Source organism: Parathielavia appendiculata, assembly GCF_033297405.1.
Source record: "Parathielavia appendiculata strain CBS 731.68 unplaced genomic scaffold N657scaffold_2, whole genome shotgun sequence".
NCBI classification, from domain to species: Eukaryota; Fungi; Ascomycota; class Sordariomycetes; order Sordariales; family Chaetomiaceae; genus Parathielavia; species Parathielavia appendiculata.
This window is the reverse complement of record NW_026944221.1, coordinates 2,811,504-2,835,288: the sequence shown is the minus strand read 5'-3', so window position 1 is coordinate 2,835,288 and position 23,785 is coordinate 2,811,504. Positions and strand designations below refer to the sequence as shown.

At 56.4% G+C, this 23,785-nt stretch overlaps 14 protein-coding genes across 14 annotated transcripts; 8 read left to right on the top strand and 6 right to left on the bottom strand.

Moving 5' to 3' along the window:
• Positions 1-53: 53 nt before the first annotated feature.
• On the top strand, positions 54-3,002 carry N657DRAFT_612561 (para-aminobenzoate synthase; the record flags this gene model as incomplete). Its single annotated transcript, XM_062790391.1, has 1 exon — positions 54-3,002. Exon 1 carries the CDS (start codon positions 324-326, stop codon positions 3,000-3,002), a length of 2,679 nt encoding a protein of 892 aa, XP_062651453.1. The 5' UTR covers positions 54-323.
• N657DRAFT_641690 (vacuolar protein sorting 55) lies at positions 3,001-4,255 on the bottom strand. The gene is made up of 2 exons (XM_062792195.1): positions 3,700-4,255; positions 3,001-3,614 (listed from the first exon to the last, which is right to left on the bottom strand). Exons 1-2 carry the CDS (start codon positions 3,953-3,955, stop codon positions 3,481-3,483), a joined length of 390 nt encoding a protein of 129 aa, XP_062651452.1. The 5' UTR covers positions 3,956-4,255; the 3' UTR covers positions 3,001-3,480.
• N657DRAFT_222137 (uncharacterized protein) lies at positions 3,834-4,849 on the bottom strand. The gene is made up of 2 exons (XM_062786289.1): positions 4,743-4,849; positions 3,834-4,677 (listed from the first exon to the last, which is right to left on the bottom strand). The coding sequence occupies exon 2, from the start codon at positions 4,586-4,588 to the stop codon at positions 3,971-3,973; it is 618 nt and encodes a 205-aa protein (XP_062651451.1). The 5' UTR covers positions 4,589-4,677; positions 4,743-4,849; the 3' UTR covers positions 3,834-3,970.
• On the top strand, positions 4,578-5,813 carry N657DRAFT_590191 (N-terminal nucleophile aminohydrolase). Its single transcript, XM_062789885.1, has 3 exons — positions 4,578-4,677; positions 4,749-4,860; positions 4,936-5,813. Exons 1-3 carry the CDS (start codon positions 4,640-4,642, stop codon positions 5,590-5,592), a joined length of 807 nt encoding a protein of 268 aa, XP_062651450.1. The 5' UTR covers positions 4,578-4,639; the 3' UTR covers positions 5,593-5,813.
• On the bottom strand, positions 5,766-6,815 carry N657DRAFT_669474 (uncharacterized protein; the record flags this gene model as incomplete). The annotated part of the gene is made up of 2 exons (XM_062795488.1): positions 6,385-6,815; positions 5,766-6,322 (listed from the first exon to the last, which is right to left on the bottom strand). Exons 1-2 carry the CDS (start codon positions 6,560-6,562, stop codon positions 5,766-5,768), a joined length of 735 nt encoding a protein of 244 aa, XP_062651449.1. The 5' UTR covers positions 6,563-6,815.
• A 900-nt stretch (positions 6,816-7,715) lies between these two features.
• N657DRAFT_612544 (cleft lip and palate transmembrane 1) lies at positions 7,716-10,060 on the top strand. The gene is made up of 2 exons (XM_062790390.1): positions 7,716-7,859; positions 7,926-10,060. The coding sequence occupies exons 1-2, from the start codon at positions 7,803-7,805 to the stop codon at positions 9,825-9,827; spliced, it is 1,959 nt and encodes a 652-aa protein (XP_062651448.1). The 5' UTR covers positions 7,716-7,802; the 3' UTR covers positions 9,828-10,060.
• Positions 10,061-10,911: 851 nt separating this feature from the next.
• On the top strand, positions 10,912-12,392 carry N657DRAFT_564353 (uncharacterized protein; the record flags this gene model as incomplete). Its single annotated transcript, XM_062788274.1, has 4 exons — positions 10,912-11,224; positions 11,359-11,624; positions 11,715-12,053; positions 12,114-12,392. 4 exons carry the CDS (start codon positions 10,912-10,914, stop codon positions 12,390-12,392), a joined length of 1,197 nt encoding a protein of 398 aa, XP_062651447.1.
• Positions 12,393-12,492: 100 nt separating this feature from the next.
• On the bottom strand, positions 12,493-13,872 carry N657DRAFT_641684 (snare-like protein). The gene is made up of 2 exons (XM_062792194.1): positions 13,412-13,872; positions 12,493-13,344 (listed from the first exon to the last, which is right to left on the bottom strand). Exons 1-2 carry the CDS (start codon positions 13,443-13,445, stop codon positions 12,731-12,733), a joined length of 648 nt encoding a protein of 215 aa, XP_062651446.1. The 5' UTR covers positions 13,446-13,872; the 3' UTR covers positions 12,493-12,730.
• Positions 13,873-15,738: 1,866 nt separating this feature from the next.
• On the top strand, positions 15,739-16,484 carry N657DRAFT_536414 (uncharacterized protein; the record flags this gene model as incomplete). Its single annotated transcript, XM_062787781.1, has 2 exons — positions 15,739-16,113; positions 16,167-16,484. Coding segments are annotated over 2 exons (693 nt in total), but the record flags the coding sequence as incomplete, so codon positions are not given.
• A 933-nt stretch (positions 16,485-17,417) lies between these two features.
• On the top strand, positions 17,418-18,969 carry N657DRAFT_687901 (uncharacterized protein). Its single transcript, XM_062796910.1, has 3 exons — positions 17,418-17,722; positions 17,790-17,964; positions 18,043-18,969. Exons 1-3 carry the CDS (start codon positions 17,564-17,566, stop codon positions 18,804-18,806), a joined length of 1,098 nt encoding a protein of 365 aa, XP_062651444.1. The 5' UTR covers positions 17,418-17,563; the 3' UTR covers positions 18,807-18,969.
• N657DRAFT_687900 (uncharacterized protein) lies at positions 18,967-20,228 on the bottom strand. The gene is made up of 2 exons (XM_062796909.1): positions 19,769-20,228; positions 18,967-19,711 (listed from the first exon to the last, which is right to left on the bottom strand). The coding sequence occupies exons 1-2, from the start codon at positions 20,142-20,144 to the stop codon at positions 19,179-19,181; spliced, it is 909 nt and encodes a 302-aa protein (XP_062651443.1). The 5' UTR covers positions 20,145-20,228; the 3' UTR covers positions 18,967-19,178.
• A 421-nt stretch (positions 20,229-20,649) lies between these two features.
• Positions 20,650-21,705, top strand: N657DRAFT_661728 (uncharacterized protein; the record flags this gene model as incomplete). The annotated part of the gene is made up of 1 exon (XM_062795111.1): positions 20,650-21,705. The coding sequence occupies one exon, from the start codon at positions 20,650-20,652 to the stop codon at positions 21,703-21,705; it is 1,056 nt and encodes a 351-aa protein (XP_062651442.1).
• On the bottom strand, positions 21,677-22,553 carry N657DRAFT_641679 (uncharacterized protein). The gene is made up of 3 exons (XM_062792193.1): positions 22,417-22,553; positions 22,224-22,359; positions 21,677-22,154 (listed from the first exon to the last, which is right to left on the bottom strand). The coding sequence occupies exons 1-3, from the start codon at positions 22,417-22,419 to the stop codon at positions 22,087-22,089; spliced, it is 207 nt and encodes a 68-aa protein (XP_062651441.1). The 5' UTR covers positions 22,420-22,553; the 3' UTR covers positions 21,677-22,086.
• A 465-nt stretch (positions 22,554-23,018) lies between these two features.
• On the top strand, positions 23,019-23,569 carry N657DRAFT_641678 (uncharacterized protein; the record flags this gene model as incomplete). Its single annotated transcript, XM_062792192.1, has 1 exon — positions 23,019-23,569. A coding segment is annotated over exon 1 (158 nt), but the record flags the coding sequence as incomplete, so codon positions are not given.
• Positions 23,570-23,785: the final 216 nt, after the last annotated feature.

The window sequence follows — 23,785 nt, the reverse complement described above, 5'->3', positions numbered from 1 at the left end:
GCTTTTTCTACTACCCTCCGTTCGTCTGAAAGGCTTCATAGCGTCCTTTGCCACTTGCCCCTACTTCTCGCCAGTCTCTCGCCAGTCACTCTCGATGGCACAGCATTCGAGTACCGCTCCCATTCGATCTATAGCTTTCTTGGATTTACTTATTTTCCGTTCCTGTTCCTTTCCATCTTACATTTGGTCTGAAGCCGGTGCATGGAATTCAACAAGCGATTCATATGAGAGTCGGAGATAACCCCAGTGTACATCCCCAGTGTCTTCCCCATCACCACCCGACGTTGTCACCCAGGAAACTTCCGCCTGGGTAATCTCATAGAATGCACCGCCCGCACATCCTCTTCCTCGACGCCCACGACTCCTTCTCCAACAACATCACCTCCCTGCTCACCACCCTCCTCGAGGCAGACGTCTCTGTCCTGCCCATTGACGATCCTCTCTTCCTCAACCCTGACACCACCATCACCACACCACCTACTCAGTTACTATCCCCGGTAGACTGCCGGGCGAGGTTCGTCGCCGAACTTGCTCGTTATGATGCCGTCGTGTGCGGCCCGGGGCCGGGACACCCCGATAACGAGGCTGATGTTGGGCTGATGAGGATCGTGTGGGAGTTGCGGGAGAGCGAGATGCTGCCTGTGCTTGGGGTGTGTCTTGGCTTCCAGAGCCTCGTGAGCGCCCACGGGGGGAGGGTGGGCAGGTTGAGGAGAGGGTTGCATGGGATGGTGAGGGAGATCGGGCATCGCGAGGGTGGTATTGGGCATGGAGAAGACGGTGATATTTTCTGTGGGGTGGGTAGGTTCAAGGCTACGCTCTACCACAGCCTGTGCGGTGATATCGGACAGGGGGAAATTGGTAGTGAGGAGGAGTGGGAGACGGCGAGGTGGAGGCCGTTGGGCAGGTGTCCAGATCTGGTGCCGCTGGCTTGGGTGGAGGAGGAGCGAGAGAATTGCGGGATGGAAAGGATACTCATGGCCACGAAGCACAGGACGAAGCCGTTTTGGGGCCTGCAATACCACCCGGAATCGGTCTGCACTGAGGAGGAGGGCAACAAGGTCATTCTGAACTGGTTCCGGGCGGCACAGAGATGGAACGAGAAGAAAGGGAGAGTGCCTGTGCTGGGAGGCCAGGGGTTGGCAAAGGCTGCAAGGAAGCCGAGTCTGCTTTCGCAGTTATCTGGGCTGCTCGCTGGCCAGGTCAGCACCCGGCAGTGGTGGGAGGTGCTCGAGACGAACCCGGAGTTGCGCTTTCTCACGGTGCCGCTGCCATCCGGCGTTCAGGTGCCAGACATCGTCGAGATTGTCGGCGCTGAGAGTTCAGAGCGTATCATCCTCGACTCAGCCAACGCAGCACCAGCGACGTCCAGGGCTGATGTGCGCGGGCGGTACAGCATCATTGCGGCTGGACTAGATGAGGCGTTGCGTATCGAGCACCATAGCGGCGAGTCGTATGCTACCGTCAAGGTCGGATGTCTTGGAGGTTCGCGGGTGAAGCTTTCAGATAAGGTACCGCTTGCACAGTACGGCAGTGTTTGGGGCCTTATCGCCGCGTTTCACGAGTCCCGGCGCATCCCAGCGACGGAACCATCGCATACCCCTTTTGTTGGGGGCTTTATGGGCTACATCACCTACGAGCAGGGCCTCAGTGATATTGGCGTCTCGCTGGGGCCGTCGCGCTCCCATCACCGACCTGACGTTTCGCTTGCCTGGGTTACCAAGAGCATCGTCGTCGACCATCTGCAGCAAGTTATCCACATCCAGGTCCTCAGCTCCAAGCGCATGGAGGTAGACAGTTGGCTGGAAAAGACTGCAAACAAGCTCCAGTCTCTACGGAACCCCCAGCGAAGACCCTCTCTCAACCCGTCCGAGCTCCCGCTGCATTGGGGACCCCTTAAAATGCGACGCCCTTCAATGAGCGCATCGATCCAGCCGCCCCAAACCAAAGAATACGAAGCCAAAGTCCGGGTATGCCAAGAATACATCGCAGCCGGCGAGTCCTACGAACTCTGCCTCACCGACCAAACTACCCTCTCCCGGCCTTTGAGCGACATCTCCCTCCATCCCGACCCCAACCCCCTTCCCTCTTCCCTGCGCAAGCAACAACAACAACAACAACAACAACAACAACAACAACAACAACAACACAATTGCCGCAGTTACCCCCACCACCCGCCCACATCCTCCTCATGGACTCTTTTCAAACGCCTCCGCAAACACCAACCAAGCCCCTTCGCCTCGTACCTCCGCCTGGGGCCCGCAACGCTGGTGAGCGCCTCGCCGGAGCGCTTCCTAACCTACGACCGAGCCGGGCGCTGCTCGATGCGGCCAATGAAGGGCACGGTGCGCAAATCAGAGGGCGTCGCCACGCTGGCCCAGGCGGAGCGCATCCTGCACGTGCCCAAGGAGGAGGCCGAGAACCTCATGATTGTCGACCTCGTCCGGCACGACCTGCACGGCGTCTGCGGCGCGGGCAACGTGCGGGTGCCGGAGCTGTTGAAAGTGGAGGAGTACCAGAGCGTGTTCCAGATGATTACCGTTGTCGAGGGGCAGCTGCCGGGTAGGGGAAACGAGGGGGGGGAAGAAGAAGAAGGAGAAGGGGACAGGGCGGTGGGGAGAAAGGGGTGTTGTTATACGGGCTTGGATGTGCTGGCTGCGAGTCTGCCTCCCGGGAGCATGACGGGCGCGCCGAAGAAGAGGAGCTGTGAGATCTTGAGGGAGATTGAGGGGCATAAGGAGCGCGGGCTGTACTCGGGCGTGGTTGGGTACATGTGTGCGACGGGGCGAGGCGACTGGAGCGTGACGATTCGAAGCCTGTTCCGGTGGGACGACGAGCAGGTTGTCGTGAATGGGGACGAGGGGCCAGATACGCACGAGGTATGGCGGATTGGGGCTGGGGGGGCGGTGACTATTCTGAGTACGCCTGAAGGTGAGAGGGAAGAGATGTTTACGAAGCTTGCTGGGCCGCTGCGGATATTTGGGGGGGAGCCGTGTCGGTGGTAGCGATGGCTTCGAAGTAGGGGGGTTGGATCTCAACTGCCATGGTTACAAAAAAAGATAGACGGACGGGAACGGATACTCAACGTGTCTGCCGCAGTGGTTACAATGACGGGGACAGTGGCGTTTCTCGCCACTTATAGACAGGCTTGGGCTCAACGGCCGCAAAGGGGATACAAGGCTTTAACGCGTTGTACAGAGGATAGTCGAGAACCGGACAGTGAAGAGCCGGCAACCAGGAAAATGCTGATAAATTCGACTGGATGCACCATGCATTCAACGCGCCCCTTTCCAACCTCTCGAGTCAACCAAGTATCGCTTGCTGAACCCACCGTCCCTGCCTGTAATAAAGCGCCATGTTATACACCGAGAGATGCCGCCCATTAAAAGCCCATTGGTTCCATGCCATTCGCATCTTCATGCTCCAAGATTCGAACCCCGCCCGCGACTAATCGTTTACTCCAATACTCTCGCCCTGCCTACTTCAAAACTCCTGCTCTTCCTGGAAGAACATGGCAAAGCTGATTATCGTCCCATAGATCAAGAGGCCGCCAATAACCGACATGACCATGGCGGGGATGGTAATGGCATTCGAGTGGGCAAGCACGATGGGTAGCGCTGGAACCTTGATTAGCAAAAGAAAAACCACGCACCCTTCTCATCATAGATTGGCAAGCAGTAGAGCGTAAACAGGAAAACATACCAATACCCATGACGACGAGGAACCCCGTGCAGAATCGGCCCAGGTCCAGCACGGCGGCGCCCGAGCTCTCGACAAAGTCGTCCGGGTTCGCGCAATGGCTGCAGATCCAGTTGGGCAAGGGGGCCACTACATAGGTGGCGACGACCAGCAACGGGTAGTACGAGTGCCAGAGGGCGCACGAGAGGATGACGAGCAGGAAGCCGACAGCCAGCACGAAGGAGAGGGCGATTATCGTTTTGAGGCCTGCTGTTGGCATTTTGGGAAAGTTATATCATGTATGTTGCAAGGCAATCCGCTTGGAGGTGGGGGTTCTCGATTTCTTAGAGTCCTGCTGGCTGTGGTTGTTGCGCAAGCGTGCGTGAAATGTGCTGGTGGTAGCGGCTAGACTGAAGGTGCGGCGGAGAATCGCGCGATGCTTGCAAGGTTTCGTTTTGGGGTGGACTTCAATCGGTGGTGTTTGGGAGGTGATGTTGACGGGGCGTGGTTTTGAGAGCAGCAATAGTGTGTCTATCGCGTCGGTCCAGTCCTGTGCTGTGAAGCGTTGTGTGGTCGTCGAGCCGGCTATGTGTTCGTTGTCGGCGGCTGGCGATGACGGCCGAGTGGGAGCTGTGCTTGTGACGCTCTCAGCCCAGACCTTCGTCAGCCTTGGCGGGTCCAGCTGGAGAGCTGGTACGCTAATCATGAAAAGGCTAGTAGCTCCAGGCTTGGTATCCTTATAAGCGAGGTATCGCGGTACCGGGACTTCTCCTTGCTTGGGCGACGTAGTTTGGAGCTGCCTGGTGTGGTCAATTGAACGAAGCTCCCCCCAGATCAAACCAACGCGAATTCCCGACATACGCCCAACAAACTTGCGCTGCACGACGACGAGTTTCTGGCAACTGCTATCCATTCATTAACTCATTCCGCCATACCTTGATACGAGTTATCGTCGGCCGCCATCATGTTCAGAAACAACTATGACAACGATTCGGTAACATTGTAAGCTCCAGCGCTGATTCCGCCATCTTAGCCTTGACCTGGGTTTACAGTTCCATCTAACACATACTTAGCTCCCCGCAAGGGCGGATATTCCAGGTCGAGTATGCAGCAGAGGCAGTGAAGCAGGGCTCAGTGGTGGTGGGGATCGCAAGCAACACACATGCCGTGCTTGTAGCAATCAAGGTGCGGATCACCATCCATGTCCCTGCCCAAGCCGTGAGGCAGTACTCCTAACGTATTGTTTTACCACCTCCCCAGCGCAACGCCGAAGAACTCTCGTCCTACCAAAAGAAGCTCTTCCCCATCGACGAGCACGTCGGCATCGCCATCGCGGGACTCACATCGGACGCTCGCGTCCTCTCCAACTTCATGAAGCAGCAGTGCCTGGGCCACCGGCTGACGTACGGGCGCAGCATGCCCGTGCGGACGCTGGTCGAGATGATCGGGTCCAAGGCGCAGATCAACACGCAGCACTACGGCAAGCGGCCGTACGGCGTCGGCCTGCTGGTGGCGGGCGTCGACGATCAAGGGCCGCACCTGTTTGAGTTCCAACCGAGCGGCATGACCGAGGAGATGGTGGCTTTCGCCATCGGCGCCCGCTCGCAGATGGCCCGGACCTACCTGGAAAAGAACCTCGACAAGTTCGCCGACTGCGGCCGCGAGGAACTCATCCGCCACGGCCTGCGAGCCCTCAAGGAGAGCCTGGTGCAGGATCGCGAGCTGACGGTGGATAACACGAGTGTGGGCGTTGCGGGCTTGGTCGCGAGCGACCAGGATGGCACTACCAAGGTCGAGCCGTTCACGGTCTATGACCAGCAGGAGGTATCGGCATGGATAGACAGCGTGGCGGACGACAAGGAGGGCGGAGCCAGTGCGGCCGAGGGTGAGGGTGGAACCATGGAGGTCGACTCATAGGCAGACAATGCTTGAGGGTTGCAGGGAAACGTAACAGAAAAGAGTAAAGTCGTAGCCGGCATGACTCAGGCATTAGCATCTTGCTGGACCGAGTAGAGCGAGCCCGGAATGACATTCGACATGAGAAGCATTTTCTTGTCCTCTATCCGCAACGCCAGAGCGTCTAGTCTTGTCTAGTCTTCGTTCCACGACAGCTTGAATACTGAGGCCGAAACCTTGTAATCCCTTAGCGCTGTGATGGCTTCCTCGGGCGACTTGGCCTCAACGAGAATGCGCTTGTTTTCCCCGTGGATAAACCCATCCTCGACGCTCTTGTTGATCCACGAGAGAATCCCATCGTAGAAGCCATTGATGTTGAGCACGCAAATGCCCTTGCTGTGGATGCCCAACTGATTCCACGTGGCCGTCTCAAACAGCTCCTCGAGGGTGCCGTACCCGCCGCTCAGCGCGATGAAGCCGCTCCCCGGCCCGCCCTCAATGACCTCCTGCGCCATCAAGCGCTTGCGCGTGTGCATGTCCTTGACGATGGTCGTCCGCCCGAATACCGACTCTTCTGGGACAGCCAAGTGCGTGCCCTTTGCCCCGTTGAGCTGTTTCGACGTGTACGTCGGGTCCCGCTCGTACCGCACGAGGGCTTCCGGGATGATGCCATGCACCGAGTCTGGTCCGGAGAGTGAGACGAGCGTCTTGGCGACTTCACCCATCAGTCCGACGGTGCCTCCTCCGTAAACTAAGAGGACGGCGTTAGTTAGGGATTCTGAAAGTACGTGGATCAGCGCGGAAGGAACTCACCCAGTGCGATGTTCTGGGCAGCCATGGCCCGGGCGAGCGCGCGGGCGGCTTCGACATATTCTGGCTTATTTCCTGCTGAGGAACCGCAGTAGACACAGATCTTGGTGCGCTTGGTGGCACCATTCGAAGGAGTCGGGAGACGGGACTCCGGGAACGGAGAAGCGCCGCCGGATTCCATGTTTCTCGGCCGATGAGTCAAGCAGACGGGCGAATGGCAATATCGGGAGTAACTGGTTTGTTCTCTCTCGTTAGAAGGGAACAGGGACTTTATAGTCGCGCCTCTGTTTTCACACCGGCCGAGTCACTTGATTAGAGATAAAGAGGTAACACTCGGCGCTCGAGAATGGGTCCCGGACACGATGGCAGGCTGGCTAGACCAAGACCTGTCGGACAAGAAGCCTGTGGAGTTTCAGGTTGGCGAATTGGGTGGCGCGGTGAGGTCCGTCTTGAGCGGATCGGCGGGGAGATGAGTGTGAAAACGAACTGTCCAGGGCATGGAATGCGAACTGCGGTGTAGGCGCTGCGACACTTGCGAATTTATACTACCTCAGTTATCCCTTGTTACCCGACGTTACCCAGACTGTCCGGAATTCTTCAATCTGTTGCTCTGCGTGCTGTCGCGAACCTGGGTCATCCCGCGGCCGCCCTTGTTGGGCCTGGTATGACATAATGCGACCCCCTCATCAGCGAATCGCATATCACAAGCCCCTGGCGGCATCTGCAACATGCACAACCCGAGCAATCTTCTCATCCGCGAACCGGTGGACACGTTGGACAGGTCGAGGGCAGGTCGAGGACAGGTCGAGGACAGGTCGAGGAGCATGTGACACGGTGGTCACAAGATCCCAGGCGGAAAGCTCAAGACCAGTGATGCGGTACAACACGGCTCGTGGTTGTCGGGCGCAATCCGATCGGACGGATCGGATCCCCCGACGGGGTCAATCAGCCGAAAGAACCTTGCGGCCCAAAGTCGTTACACAGATACGTGTGCGATGCAGAATTCCCCCAAGCCTCTACTTGCTCTACGCAAGCAGATCGTCGCTTGGAAGTTAGCAACGAGTCGAGTTTGGGTTGGACGCCTCAGTTTGTTCGTAGAATAAAGAAAGGAGAGCTAGGGACATGCGCAACGGCTGAGCGTAAGGTAGCCTGAACGGAATTTGTAGAAGGTACCCAGTTAATCGGTCAGGTGTTAGTACTCCATTCACTCGTACGCTCCTGGAAAGACACGTGTAATTACAGCGCCCCGCAGTTACAGTGGCTAGAGCTTCCGCTATCTTCGATTGGGACATTTTCAATGCAGTGCATCAGTCCTGAACACCATCCCAGGACCGTCAGCGGAAAGCTGATGCAGAAGAACTAGGCCACCTAGAATTGCTTCATTTTGCCTGCAGTTTCTTGGGCCACTAGCACTTGCCAAAATGCCTGAGCGAAACCAGCAGTCGGGCGGGCAGCCTGCGCGGCAGGAGGGCCAAGGGGTACGTCGACATTCGAGCGGCCATCCGGTGCCAATAACCTAAGGTAACTTAACTAACCCTGACCAGCAATCCATCTTCAGAACCATCATCCAAGGCGTCGCCATGTATATGGCCATGCAGTTTGTGCTGAAGCAGTTCATGGGCGGGTCCAAGACCACGCCCGCCCGTGACGCCAACGGCAACGCCGTCCAGGTTGCCGTACCACCCTACAGCGAACGGCCGACACACTTGAACGAAGGCGCCACCTACAACCATGTACCACAGCTCGTTGCCCCGATCTGGCCTGACAACAGCGCAGTCGACATCGTCGTGACCGTCTCGCCGTCCTTCGGGCTCACCCCGCTCAAGGAATACTCCAAAGACGCCGTCGTGCTGGAAGAGAAGCAGTTCCGGATAAGCAATTGGACAGACAAGCGCACTGCTGAAGGTACCATTTCCATCCCGACACCGGTTCAGCAAAACGGCACGTTGTGGGGACATTTTTACGTCGGATTGTCTGGCGCTGTCTTGGATCCGACGCAGCAGGGCTACGACCCAGCCTCGGCTTACCACTTTGTCTATCCCCTCACCCAGTACATCCCGAAGAAGAAGGCAGCCAAAACGAGGAACCTGCTGGGAGACTCGCAGGAGGCTTCTGAAGAGTCTCCCGAGGACGAGCCGGAGCCGTATGGGCCCATCATTGCGAACTACTACCACCCGAACGTCTCGCTGTCATTTATCCCGAACACGGGTGTCATATCGTTGCCGCAGGCGCCTCCCGCGGTTCGCCAATTCCTGCGCCTCGAGGCAACTGGTGCGCGGGACGGCACCGGCCAGAACTCGTGGTACTACCCGATCCTTTTCGTCAACACATTCTGGCAGCTCAAATCGCACATGACCCTCCTGAACGACACGGTCAAGAGTATGCCCATCCGTATCGACCTAAACAACCTCGCCGACTGGAAGTTCAAGACCATGGCGTCGATCGATTTGAGCAGCAAGGAATCTGCTCGCCAGGCCGCCTATGGAAACTCGCTGCCGGGTGGCGGCGACGGAACTGAGATTGAAATGATCAAGGAGATATTCATTGACACGAACCCCATCCTTCTTGGCATCACCGTCGTCGTCAGCATCGCCCATATGATTCTCGAGACGCTGGCGTTTGGCTCTGACATTGCGCACTACCGCAAAAAGAAGGACAACGTGGGCATCTCGGTGCGCTCAATCCTTGCCAACGTCTTCATGCAGACAGTCATCTTCCTCTACCTGATTGACCAGTCCCAAAACACGAGCTGGATGATTCTGGGTGGGCAGGCCGTCGGTATCGTCATTGAGCTGTGGAAGATCACGACGGTGGTCAACGTCCGGGTGCGCCCCGCTCCAGGATCTCTGATCCCGTATCGCATATCCTTCGAGGACAAGCACAAGCTCAGCGAGACAGAGGAGAAGACCAAGGAATACGACGAGATCGCCTTCAAGTACATGTACATGGCCGGCGTCCCGCTGCTCATTGCGTATGCCACTTACTCGCTAGTGTACGAGACACACAAGTCGTGGTATTCGTATATCATCGCGACGTTGGTCGGGTCGGTGTATGCGTACGGCTTCCTCATGATGGTGCCGTCGCTCTACATCAACTACCGGCTCAAGAGCGTGGCGCACATGCCGGCCAAAGCGATGATGTACAAGTTCCTCAATACCTTCATCGACGACCTTTTCGCCTTCACCATCAAGATGCCCTTCCTGCACCGCCTGGCGACGTTCCGCGATGACATCATCTTCTTCATCTATCTATACCAGCGCTGGGCGTACAAGGTGGATTACACTCGCGTCAATGAATTTGGACAAGGAGGCGAGGATGAGGAGGAGTCGGACAAGAAGGAGGCGGAGAAGACGGAGACTAAGAGTTTGCCCACTGGGACTGCGGAGAGCAAGACCGCTGTCAAGGCCACGGGCGCGGATGCCGCCAGGGCGACCAAGAGGAAATAGGGATAGATGGACGGTTATTCACAGGATATAGATTTGGGTATGTAACTTGGAGAATAGGGAACAAGGTACGATACAGATGGCAGAGCACGACAGATTTCCTTTGATGTTGGCCCGACACCAACTCCTGCTTCAATCAGTGGTTACAGACAAGTTGTCTCGGGATAAAGGTTTGAGCTTCTCTTATGGTTATCGGTGGCCATCTCCTGACCGAAGCGTGATGCAGCAGTCTGTCCTCCAACGAGCCTATGTTGCACAGCACTTTGGGACCCTGCAATCTCGGAGTCTGCAGAAAGCCTCGTAGGGCTGAGCGGCACAGAGACAGGCGTGGAGACGTCAGCGTTCCATTGGGCAATGAGCCGCGAGGCCATGTCTGTGCAGCGGGTTGCCATTTCGGCATCTGCTCAACCTCGAATCGAAGCCCACCACACCCCGTTCTCTACCCAATGGCTTCCTGCAAGCTGGACCTGGTGTAACCGTGGAACTTCCAGGCTACTCCGTGCAGTCGATCTGTACAGTCTGGTGATTTTCTCGAGCAATCCAACGTCGAGAGCTGGAAACATGGAAGTTAATGTACCAGCAGAACACTGGACGCTTCCATAGCCGGTTGGAAATCACCCCACAGCGCATCCACATGCCGTCGAGTGATATCGTAACGGTTTGCTGTCGCATATATTAGCGCCCCAAGGCCGCCCAATTTCCCCTGTCCGGGGCCCCCGCCAATCCAACCGCATCCCCCAATCACCCCGTTCCGGAGCCCGAACCAGGATCGTTAAACTGCCTTACCATGACAGCGGAGATCAAACAAACCGGGCATTCGGCGCTCTTGAGGCAGTTGATAAAGGCAACGGAGAGTCGCTTCACCTTATCTGAGGCGACTTCGAAGCTTCGACGAATAACTGCGAGTGGTCAGCTTGATCAAACGCTGCATTCCGTCTGAGGGACATTGGGATCGCGAGCTCGTCGAGGACAACCCCGGGGCGACCCTCCACTGCAAGAATTACGGGACTAGGTTCTTTCAACACAACCACCACTCGGATCAAGCTCAGGGCAAGCCAGACCGCGCATCATAAAGAGCACGTAAGCAATGATTAGCGGCCGCCGCCGCGCCAGCCAAAAGGGCAGTTTAGGCAGCTCCAGCGCCATCTCCAGCGCCAGCGCGATCGGCCCCGACGGCAGCAGCACCGAACCCCAGACGGTCGGCACCCTCCTGGCCGCGATCGCAACATGCATGACCGAGGCCCTGCGCATCCTCATGTTCGCCGACAAGCGGCAATGGGGGCCCGACGAGTTCGAACAGACGCGCGTGCTCGAGGAAGCCCTCGACGAGGCCAAGAAGGACTTCCAGGAGATGGCACCCCTCGTCCACGGGCAGTTCTACTACGAAAACGACCGCACCCGTTCGTCAACCCTTCCCCCTCCCACCATCCTTCTATTTTACTTCTTTTCCCCCAACAACACCTGCCGCATCGTTCCCTCCTGCCCCCTTGTGTTGGAAACTAATAACCTAACGAAAAGACAAACAAACACACAGCTGAATCCCTCCACACCCTCCAATCTCTCCTGACAAGATTCCGATTTCACACCCAAAACTTCAAAGACTGGGCCCGGCAGGGCGGGCCCATCAACCCAGCCTGGGCGCGCGAGACGGCCCAACTGCGGCGAGCCCTCCACCGCGCCCAGTGCCGCGCCGCCAGCCGCATCTTTGCTGCCGAGCAGGACGGCGGGAGGTGTCTGGGCGCCTTCCAGGTGTATCGGCTGCTGATAAGGCGGCATGGTAATGAGCCTGCAGACAAGGGGGTGGCGGCTGGTGGAGGACATCATCATCTCCACCAGAAATGGAAGGAGAGGGAGGGGGTCACGGTTGGGGTTGGGGTTGGGATGGGTGAGGGGGTACTTCCTTGGCAGCAGCAGCAACGGGAAGAGAATGGGCGGCGAGGAGGGACGGAGATCGGCATGGGTGGGGCGGCGGGGCAGGTGTCGAGGGAGGATCTGTTGAGTTCTCCCAGTTTGGGGTTGAGTTCGAGTCCCGGGCAGGAAGAGAGGGCCGGCAGGCGGGGCAGTCTGGAGGAGCTTGTGCCGAGCTGCAACGCCGTGGGGAGGTTCCGGCTGATGGGCGGGGACGAGTCGCACGACGCAGCGTTTGTGTGCGATTACTGCGAGGGGTATATCGTCTGGCCGGATCTGCGGAGCATGCCGTCCGAGAGGATGCCGCTGGCGCCAACGGCCGTGACGGGGTATCCGCACTGGCAGGCGAAAGGGGAGAGCGCTTCGACGGGCGAACACAAGACGGTCGTGTTTGCGCCGCTCCCGATCGCGAACCACATGCCGCCGGAGCCCGGGGAATGGCAGGCTGGGCTGATTTGTCCGTACTGCGAGGAGGACACATACCTTGACGAGGGGGAGGACAGCTCCGAGCTGAGGTATGTCCAGGAGGACAGGGGGTTTCCAGACCTGGAGGCGTTTCGGGAACATCTGGAGTGGTTCCACACAGCGATGCCTGTGCCTCCCATATCAGCCTTGGCATCTGCGCTGCCATCTGCGGCATCGAATTGTAGGGTTATGTAGAGGCGTTTGGTGTTGGCTGATTTCCCGAGGCATCGGTTTTCAGCTAAGAAGCGTGGAGTTCCGGGATGGGTAGGCTCACAAGGAGGGCAAAGATGTTTATGATACCTAACACAGTTCATCATACTACGCCTGCTGGCAGATCAATCGACGGTTGGGAATGCCGAGTTCCAATACTACATGTCACTCTTGCCACCGGGGAAGCGTATCAGTCTATCTGCACGCATAAGCACGTGAAGAAATACACAAACAACAGCCAAGCAGCCGCTGGATACCATACCGCCAACTCCGATGCTGACCCCAAGCGCAAGTAATACAACCGTCCGTCAAAACAAGATCCCTCAGAAGAACCTCCACCATAGAAACACCAAGATAATGAACCCCAACGCCCCAAACGGCCCGTACTGCTTGAGCAGCAAATCCCAATTTATCTTGACGGCCGCCTTCCTGTACTTTTTGCTGTCATCCCTCAGCCTGCTGCTCAGCTCCCCCATGCGCTCCAGGCTGTCCCCGCGATACAGCAGGTCCTCGATGTTCTTGGTCATGTACTTTGTTACGTCGCGGAGCTCGTCGTGCAGCTTGTCCAGGTTCTGCGTCGCACGCGCGTCGCTGTAGGTCGCCTTGGTCCGGCTGATGAAGGTGTCGAACTCCATGAAGGCGTACGGCCGCAGCACGGGGCTCATGAGCTGTTGCTGCGGGTACGTGGTCGAGAACTCGGTCGCCAGGTCCGACAGGTAGGTGAAGGCCAGCTTGCGCGGGTAGGTCCGGTCCGTGATGGCCACGTAGACGACGTCGGCGGTGATCACGTAGTGCAGCGTGTAGGCGCCGCTCTCGATCGACGCTTGCGGCTCCGAGCTGCGGCTGAGGCGCCGCAGGATGAGCTTGACTTGGGATTTTACTTCGGAGAGGGTGCGCTCAGTCTCGGAGTCGTCTACTGAAGCGCATAGCATCAGGCCTGGTCGTTAAGATTAGCATAAGAGTGTTTGTGAAGGTGGAAGGGCAATCAAAGAGGGGTGGTTAACCGTCTAGCCTGGCAATTTGTGTTGAGCGGATCATAATGATTAGTTGGGGCTACCCCTATGTATTTTCGTTCTCTACGCTGTTGTCGACTAGTTCTGTGGTTCTTGGGAGCGACCAGTCATCTCAGGGCGGTGTTAAGGATCGGTTTGTATGGTGGACTTGGCGTGGAGAGGTATTCCTAGAAAGGGACTTGTATCGTAACGTGGCTTGAACGACAACGAGATCGTCATCAGACGGCCGCCGGGGGACTGGCCAAGAGCGGTGTCCTCCAAATATAGCAGAAGTTCACTTGAACTCAGTGACGTACTGGCAAATTATATGCGGATGAGAATTAAGAGGTGAACAGTTGGTGTCGTGATGCTGTAATGCTAATAAGAAGTTGCAGGATTCAGTTAAGGAGCACAAGCCATGCCAAGTCTTCTATGAACGAAAGCTTCCCCTGTCGGATTTCACAGCCAGCGAGGCTGACGCATCGCAGTCGGAGATTCTAAGTACAGTGGGGGTCTAAAAGTCTGGCCCACCCCGCGGCAATCAAACGCGCTTCGCGACACGTCGAACGCCACCTTCGTTCTTCCAACTCCTAGAGCTCTACGCCAGCATGCTCAATTTAGATGAAGTCGGGTTCAAAATGACGGCCGGACGTTAAAAATGAAGAGCGCTCGGGCTTTGCACGCGCAGCCATTATAGGTGCCGTTGCAGCTGGGGCAAGCCAGTCGGCTGTGGCTCGCGCGTTTCGCGTCGACCGGAAGGCAGTCCAACGAGCGATTCAACGGTTCGATTCTTCAGCCACCGTCGAATTTAGACCTAGAACTGGTAGGCCGGAGCTTCTCACACGTCGGGAGAAACGGTACATCATCCAATCGGCAAAGCGGAATCCACGCCTATCAACACAGCTGCTTACCAACACAGTTGATACTCGGATCTCTCGCTCGACGATACGCCAAGTTCTCCGCCACTACCGAATGCGTAAATGGCGTTCGTAGTAGAGAATCCCATTGACAAAAGAGGTGGCTGCTACTCGGTAAGGGTTTGCTTATCTTTCGTTAGAGAATATTGAGGTGTTGTTACGTATAAGTGACTTGGAAGTCTACGCTTGAACTTGGCTAACAACATCAAGTCGATCTTCACGGATGAGTCGACCTGCCAGAACAATATAAGCAGCCCAACCACCTAGGTTTTTCGGTTTCCTTTTCAAAAATGGGATAAGAACTTTGTCAATCCTAAGACCTATAGGAAAGGTACCATAGCAATTATAATTTGGGCTGGTAACTATATGGAAAGGAGGGAGGACCGACATTCTTGTCATGGAACGTGACTATCAACCTCCTCAGAAAGGAGGTTACAGCTCTTAGAGCTATCAACAAGCACTAGACAAGGCCTCCTTCCTGTTTATAACGGCATAAGACATTTTCAGCAGAACAATGCTCGGGTATACAGTTCAGCGTCTTCGACAGAGTAGCTCCTCAACCATGTAATCGAGGTCCTTGAAGACTGGCCAGTTCACAGCCCAGATCTCAATCCAATTGAGCACATTTGGGCCTCGTTGAAACGGAAAATGAAAAAACAATACCCTGACATATGGGAGCTCAAGAAAAATCAACTGGATATTGCTGTATTCGTTAGGTGTCTAAAGGAGTGTTGGTGGGCCATTGACCAGGCTCAGATCGACCAGCTTATCGACTCGATGCCCCGGCGGCTGGCCACAGCCAAGAAAGCCAGGGGTTGGTGTACGAAATATTGAAACCCGGAACTGGAGTTTCAATCTGTATGTATCTGCATTGCTAGCAATTATGCCGGTAGCCTGTTATTTCGAATTAGACATCTTAGTTAACCATATGTTAGAGATTGTGTGGCTGGGGGTAGTTGATGTGGGGTGGGCCAGACTCGGAGATTCTAAGTAAGCAAGGGTCTGATGCACAGGGATCCTGCTTCTCCGCAATGTCCATATGCTTTCAGCCTTATAATCGCATCAAGGTTCTCTCAACCTGCAACTACCCGGGCTTCACCCATCCTCGTGTCGCACTGATATTGCTAATACTCCGCTTTGCTATTCCTATTCAGACGCTGAATACACATTAGCTGCTCAGACAGGAACACACATACTTAAAGCACAGCTTCCTCCTTTCCTCTCTTTTGGACTCCTCGCTCCAATTCACAATCACTGGCCTGGTTCCGCAACGGGCAGCAGTGTGCAATGTGGTGCGTGTGAGATGTGTCGTCTATGCCTGCGGATTTATTTGATCTATTTATCTTCAGTTGACTCGTTATCTTCGAGCATTTCTTCACTGGAACACAGATTCCGCATTCAAACATGGCGGACGAGCCGCGGAGCAGCCCGCTCTCCTCACCTCCGGAGAGCGTCATCGACGTGGCTATTCACAGTCCGGCCGAAAGCGGTGATAGAGTACCATACTCGGCCGACCATCAGGAATTGAGGGCTGAGACAAGAGAAGTAATTGCGAATCAACCAACTGCCAGCCCCAAGGGGAATATCACAGCAGACGATTTGCCCTGTCACAACTCTGACGATGGCGGCCAATCCAGCACCCAAAAGCGCAAAGCCAGCATTTCTCGCACGTCCGCTCCGGCCAAGAAGGCCCGGCGTATCGTGCCAGCGCAGAAGAAGTCCGCACATGAGAAGAAGTGGGAAGCCCCGTTTGTCTATACCGACCCGAAGGCGCCACTCGCAAACGCCGATCTGAGAGTATGCATGCTCTGCTCATTTTCCTATGTCTCAGCATGCTAACTTCAGTTCAGGCGATCCTCCTGCATCCGGACGCTTGGGATATCCTAACTCCGGAGGAGAAGAGGGATGTCCTCGCCAAGTTTCCCGATGAGACGCATATCCTGGATGCTGGGACGGCCAATGCTCGCCCCGACACGGTATCACTCCGCAATGACGACAACTTCCGGCATGATTGTGCCCGGTACTGTGAGAACATTGAGCTCGGCCGCCACGATGAAGAGTGGCTACGCCAGGCGTGGACTGCCCACGAGAAGCAGAAGCGCGGCGGTTTCGACGAGTTCCTCCGAGAGCAGTTTGAGGAGGAATGGGAGGTCGAGTTACCTCGCGAGGAGAAAGCTGAGGATGGCGAGTCGAAAACATCGACGCCGAAATCCCCTTCTCGACGATCCTCCCAAGCGGCACACCCCGCAGCGAGAGGCGACAAGGGGATCCACGAAGGAAACAGCTACAATGAGGCCGGCCCACCAGTGTCCCCGACTGAGGCTGCTCAGAGCAACTCAAAGGGACCCGAACCCGTCGATTCATCGATCATCCTCCGGATGAATTCGTCCATAGCTTCACGAGATCAAGGAGAAGCCACGTCCGTCGTTGTCTCTCGGCCTGATTAGAAATCAGATGATTTGGCCACTACGGACACGCCGAAAAAGCCTTCTTCGGAGGGCCAAGAGTCGGTCAAAGGACGTGGCCCACAGGTCGGCAGGTATCTGCTTCGAAGGTTGGCAAAGACGAAAAAGGATACTTCCGGTACAAGGTCGGTGTCCAATCCCATCGAAGGAAAAAAGAAGGAGCTGGTTGTCGAGTTGGAGCAGTGCCGTCGACCGCGGCGGAGTCTCTAGGAGGCCATTGTTATCGGGACAGCGCTGCGGAAGTCTGGACTCTGCCGGCCTCTCATTTCAAGCCGTGTCACTTGAGCTTCGAGTCCGGATGATTTGAGAAGAGCATTCAAAAGGCAAATGGGCTATTGCATTTGTTGGCGGGATGGGTGGTTATGGAATTCTGGCAAGCCTGGTGTTAGCGTATATTGTAAGAGATACCCCTTTTGCCGATACGGCTGCGAACTGGCGTCAACTCTTTAAGGAATCGAGACAACAAAGTAAAATTGTTAGAGCTAGTAGCACTCTGTAGATAAATTAGAAGAATCAGCGCATCAAGTCTGCTCCCTAAGTTCAATCTGAACTTCCAGCATGGCCTGCCTTTCTGGGGGAGGTTGTGCTGAATATTACAGTATCGAGGCGTACCACGACAAAATATTGGGAATTGATCCAGCACACTCTTGTTCATCAACACTGGGACTCAACTCATCTAACGTGGTGACCACACACCCAATCTTCTTCCTTCTGACCAACCGCCATTGAAAGGCATCTTGACATTGACGTCTTCGAAGCCCCATAATCATCACACCCTAGCCATGGCGCCGTCGGCTCAGGCGCATAAGCGGGCTCACAGTTTGCTGCTCTTTGAGAAGTTACTCAACATGCGGGACAGCGCCAGCCCGCTCACTCTTATACTAGATAGCCTAGAGCAAGGGGCTCGGCCGCTTACAGACGAGTTCATGAGGAGGGCCAAAGTGGGTTGAATCTCATTACTGTGTGCTTCCAATTCAATCAGGCACTGACACACACACACCACCATAGAATGAGCGCGCAAAAATCGTCTTCGTCTCCTTCGAGACGATCAAAAAGCCAGACGCGGCCGACGCCTTCATCAGAGCTCGAGGCAAATCCCTGAAGGCCCTCGCAGCAGAGATATCCTCACACAATACCCCTTCCCGAGCCACCACCACCACCACCACCAAGGACTCCCCTCAAAGTAAGCTCTCACCACAACCCCCCCGGTACATCTCACATAACCAAAATCACCCAAAACTAACCCTCCCCGCTCCCCAAGAAACACTCATCCTGCTCGACACCCTCAACACCCTCGCCTCCCAATCCCCCACCCTCCTCCCAGCCTTCTTCACCTCCATCATCACCACCCCGTTCACCTCCCTCGTGGCGGTCTACCACACCGACGTCCCCACCCTTTCACCACCATCATTATCATCCGAGTTGTTGTACGCCCCGGCCCCGCTGACGCTGCTAACCCACCTGGCCACGACCGTCTTCCGCGTCTCGGCGCTGGGCCACGCCGTCGCGGCCCGCCGCGCGCGGGAGCGCAGCCTGCCCGAGCCCGAATGGGGCTTGCGCGAGGGCAGGGAGGGCGTGCTGGTCGGGTTGAAGGATGGTGGTGGTGGTGATGTTTCGGAGGAGGGGCAGGGTAGATGGGAGGGTAAGGAGGATGCGGCGGTGGTGGTGGACATGGAGATGCGCCGGCGGAGTGGGCGGGCCGTGGCGGAGCGGTTTGTGCTTGCGAGTAATGGGATGGGGCAGGCAAATGGGAAAGGGGCCTTGGGGGGCGTAGTGATGGTCATGGGGGATCATCCTGCGTTTAGGAAGGCGGGTGGAGGTGTGGATGGCGGTGGGGAGGAGCACGGTGAAGAGATGGAGGCGACGTTTAACCTTGGATTGACGGAGAAGCAGAGGCGGGATCGGGAGGGGGTGGTGCTGCCTTACTTCGATGCGCAGGTTGAGGTTGGGGGCGGGGAAGGGGGCAGGATTCTGTACGAGATGGGCAGGGAGGATGACTTCGACGAGGAGGAGGATGAGGTTTGAGTGTCGGCATAAGACTTCGCATCGAGATATGGGTCAAGCACTAAATGGTATTTGCCCGTGTGGTTATTCGGGCATCCCGAAATGCATGAGATCGGCCTTTCTCGTTAGAGACAGTGGACCAGAGGTTGGGCCTAGGCCGATAGTTTATATCAGACAGGTTGCCAGTGCAGTTGCGTTATGCTGACTCGGTGTAATATGATCTCCCTAGTGGGTCGGCCCGTCAGAGTTGCGGCCCCCTTGCTCTCAGGCCGTCAAGCTTTGAACTTACGGTACGAGCTGCAGCAAGTTGGGGAAGTTTTGATTGTGGAATAACATATCGGGTATCATACCAACACCATTCCTCTCTTTTGCCTGACTCCACAAGAACACTCACTACCTAGTCGGACTAAGCGGCCGATTGAACCCACCAACACGGTTCATGTACTGCCGATACTCTGTCTTCTTCTCTTTCCTCGCCGCGCCAACATTGTTCCCTAGCACCTTCTTTCCCTTTGTTGTCCCGAACCCGCCGAATCCCATCATGGCCGCCATATCATTGAGCCCGTCGTCCTCAACAAAGACGTCCTCCTCGTCTTCGTCCATGGGCTCCGAATCAAATCGGCCGCGAGATTGGCGCCGCTCTTCATCGTCGAGGCTGCGCTGCTGCTGCTCTTGGCTGTCTTCCCGGCTCGAGGTGGACTGCTGTCGCGGTTCGGGCCCGTGGCTGCCGTCGCGGCCCTTAACCTTGAACGAGACGGGTGCTGGTGGAATAGGGGCAATGGTGCTGCTCGGTTTTGAGCGGGTGGGAAGCTGGGGATGATCGTCTGTGTCCCTCTCGAAAACTCGGTTGGGGCTTGCCGAGCGGCGGGGAAATTCTGTTGCTGTGCGGCCATCCCGGACTCGGTTCACGCCGTGGCTGGGCTTGTCTGACGCATCCCTGATGTTAGCGGCTGTGGTAGCGGGTAGTGTAGAGTGAGAAATACCTCGCTCAGGACGCGCCGGCTCCCCTCTTGCGCTCCTGTCGCCACGTTCTCGTTGAGGTTCCGCCTTATCCTCCTCCCGCCGCCGATGTCCTCTTTCCCTCTCCCTCTCTCTGTCCCTGTCTGCATCGCGCCGGTCGTGGCCTCGTTCGCGGCCGGGTGAACGAGAACGCCGGCGGCCGGCTCGGTCCCTAGAGCGCGAGCGATACCGTCGGTGGTCCCGATCTCTATCTCTGTCTGTACCGTGATCGCGCGCGCCGATGTGCCGTCTGCTGTCGCCGCGGTCTCTTGGTTCATCCCAATCGTGGCGTCTGTCCTTGCCGTCATGGTATGATCTATCGCCTCTACGGCGCGCCTGTCCGTCACGTCGGTCGGCCATGGTTGCCGTGAGTGGTGGGAACTCAGTGAGTGAGTGGTGTGAGATGTGTTACCTAAGATTGTAAGCCTTGGAGTCAAGAAGCGAATCGGAAACTCCCAATGACGTCTGCAAGGAAATCTCGAGGCGAGTGCAGCTGAGACAAGGCGCACCAGACCCACCACGGCGCGTTTGTCTTAGATAAGGGTTAGGGTATGTATTATACCCCGATATCTCGTCTGAAATAACCATTTCAATACGGTCACCTTGAAGGCCTCCGCGGTCACTCCTTGAGTGCACCTTCCCATAGTAGCTTCACTCGACTTCACTCGGCTGGAATCCGATTGAAGCAAGAAGCCCAACTTCAATGTCTAGTATATCCGTCGGCCATTAGCACTTCCACTCAGCACATTCAACTCATCAATCTCACCCACAATTCTCAGCTCGATTCACACAGCTCACCGACGACATGGGCGACAAGTCAAAGAAGAAGACTAAAGAGGCCAAGGAAGACGTTGCTGTTGCCACGATGGCCGCAGGCTCAAGCATTAAGGACAAGAAGAAGAAGAAGAAGAAGAAGAAGAAGGCCAAAAAGTCCGAGGACGACGGCTCGGCTGCCCCAGCCGCCGGGGATTCGGTGGTGAAGACCGAGGAGCAACCTGGAAGCGACGAGAAGAAACTCAAGAAGGAAAAGAAGGAGGATGGAAAGCGCAAGCGGGAGGCGGTCGATGTGACAGCTGAGGCCGACACTCCAATCAAGGTTGAGGGAGTGAGGAAGCTGGATGAAGCCGAGCCCCCTAAGAAGAAGAAGGAGGAGGAGGAGGAGGGCATATCTGATGTGGATGGAAAGTCAGGGAAGCACAAGGACAAGAAGAAAAAGAAGGATGCTAAGGGGGCCGAGCCAGAGGAGGAGCGAGTTGCGCACGAGGGAGTCAGAGCCGAGGAGGCGGAGAAGCCGAGCGCCGACAATGCTGGAGGGGAGAAGAAGAGCAAGAAGAAGGCGAAGAAGCTCCAGGAGGCTGCCGAGTCAATTGAGACACCAGCTGTCAAACCCGCCGCGGAGGAGCGCCCGTCCGAGAAGAAGGAAAAGAAGAAGGAGAAGCGCAAGCACAAGGAACAGGATGGAGATGTGGGGATAGCTGATGTGAGTGCCGCTCCGGCCGAGCCTAAAACTACCGAGGCCGCCGGCGAGCAAGAGGCAGCACGACCCAAGAAGAAGCAAAAGAAGGCAGAGAAGGAGAAAACGGGCAGCCAAAAGACGAGGGACAAAGCTTCGGACGCATTCACAGACACGTCAAAACAGGAGACCCCCGCGACCGCTCCCAGCAAAGCCCCCGACACGGATCTCGCTGAGCGGTGGAACGTCCAAAACCTCGGTGGTGGCGCTTCACGCCAAAGCAAGTTCATGCGACTCCTGGGGGCCAAGAAGCACGGCGCCACCGCTGCCAGCACTGGCGAAGCCAAAAACGGCCCACGCAAGCGGCTCGACATTGGCAAGGTCTCGCAGGAGCTCGAGAAACAGTTCGATGCCGGCATCCAGATGAAGTTCGGGGCGGGTGGTCAGCGGAAGGGCCTGGGCGCTTGAATCAGGAGACTTTGTCGTGTTAGCTTGATGGCAACCGTATCAAGTCAGCATACCCGTATTTTTATAGCTGGAAACACAGCTTCAACCCCGCTTCGCTGCCATCTGTAGATGTTGGGCGAGGGAAATGGTATACGCTAGAAAAGTCAGACCCTCATACCAACCAAGGCCCGGGTGGTGATATTGTACATGTGTGCCAATGCAACGGCATCGCGCCCTTTCCGAATCCAACCAGGTGTAAGGGGGACCCGGCATCCGTCTCGTGGCGCGCTCCCATCTCCTGTTTAGCCACGTGGCAATCCATGCATAGTTTCTTTCCTCCAATCCTTTCTTCCACGACCTTACTCCCTTGTCTATCCCTCCATCACTTTCCCAGCCCAGCAATCATCGGAAAAAGATGCGTGAGATGACCTCGAAGAAGAGCCCGCCAAAGACGACGAACGCGAGGAGGACTGGGAGCAGAAGGACCAGCGAGTCAGCGACGAGAATTAAGTGGAGAAGGGAAAGAAGGGAGGTTATACCGAGCCAGAGTGGGGAGATGGGCGACTTGGGCGCATCCTTGGCCCGCTTCTTGATCTGGTCCTCCGACTTGCCCATGCGCGCCTCTTGCTCCTTTTGGAACTTGAGGTTTGCCCTCCTTTGCTGCGGTGTCTGGGCCTGCGATCGAGACTATCAGCGGAGAGCGGCAGGCGCGGGTCACGGCGTCATGCGTACCATTGTGATGATGTGTAGACGGGGGGTGGAGGGAGGAGGGATTGAAGGTTCAGGGGCGGGTCCTGGTGGACGCGGACGATCAAGAGGAATGTAAGATTCGAAGCCGGTTGTGACGTTAAAATTCGGAGTCCTGAGGAGTGACTTGGTCGTGCCGTCCAGTTGTGGTTTCGCTAGCCCTAAGAAGTGGTTTAAATCAGGAGAGTTTGAGCTGTTCGTCCCTGAAATCGGCCAGATTGCAAGCTATCGACTTCTGGCCATGTGTCGTTGACAGACCCCATGCAGCTGGAGTGGGTCGCCCGCAGTGGGTTCCTTGCTGGTTCCGGCAGGCGAGGCGCGGCAATTAATCGACGGCAGGGGTGCCACGAGAGGCAAGCGCGACCAATCATTTCCGAACTGATCGCGGACCTGGAAGCTTGGCGCTGCTCATCAAAGTCCACTTCCATTGCATGTGCTTCAGTTCCCGGCCCATGTATTCATGGTGAATCCGTATCAATCCCACTACAGCACAAAGTTGGTTGACGACCCACGCCATCGCAATCGACTCGTACGATGCTCTCTCCCCAGAGGACCCCTTTGGGCCGGGCAACCCGCTCGACCTTATCCCTCACTCGAAACCAGTTGAGATTAAACTCTTCCCAACCATCACAACGGCAACTGTCAGCAACGGTACTGCGCCCCAGACCTGGATCATTCCTCCTTGCATCGTCCTCATCTCACCTCTTAGCCCCTCATACTCACCCGGCATATATCCACCCTCTCGTTACCTACCTCGAGAAATGTTTAGACTAATGATAGCATTTGATACATCGCGACAGGGTGCCTTCTACAAGACCTTCACCCGCCCCGTGGCGAAGTGCGCCCTCCTCGCCGTCTTCGTCTACCAGCTCGTCTACTTTGGCTGGACCAAGCTTGAAACGGACGAGATCAGGCAAGAGCGGCAGGGTGAGTGACTTGTCAGCTGTCAGGTTCACTTCCATCATTTCCACCATCAGGGAAATTTCAGGCTCATCGTCCTCACCGTCCTTTTTCACGAAACCAGTTGGCTGATCAGATTTGAATGACGGGGAGGAACAGCTGAGGTCAGGAGGCTGGAAACGCAGGCGAGGGCGTTGCATGCTGCTCAGGCTGCTGCTCAGGCGGCTCAGGAGACGGCAAGTGCTACTCTGAGTAGGAGTCAGGGCGGGGAGGATAAGGAGGCTGGGAAGGGCGGAGGGTCTTGGTGGCGCTGGAAATAGAGGCAGGGGGCGGAGTCTCTGGCGGATCATGGGACGAAGTGACGGTGGGCGCTTGCAGGCAAGGGTTTCATATCGCGGTAGCTTCAAGACGATGAACATGTCGAAGTTCGAGAATAATGTGCTCAACACAACTC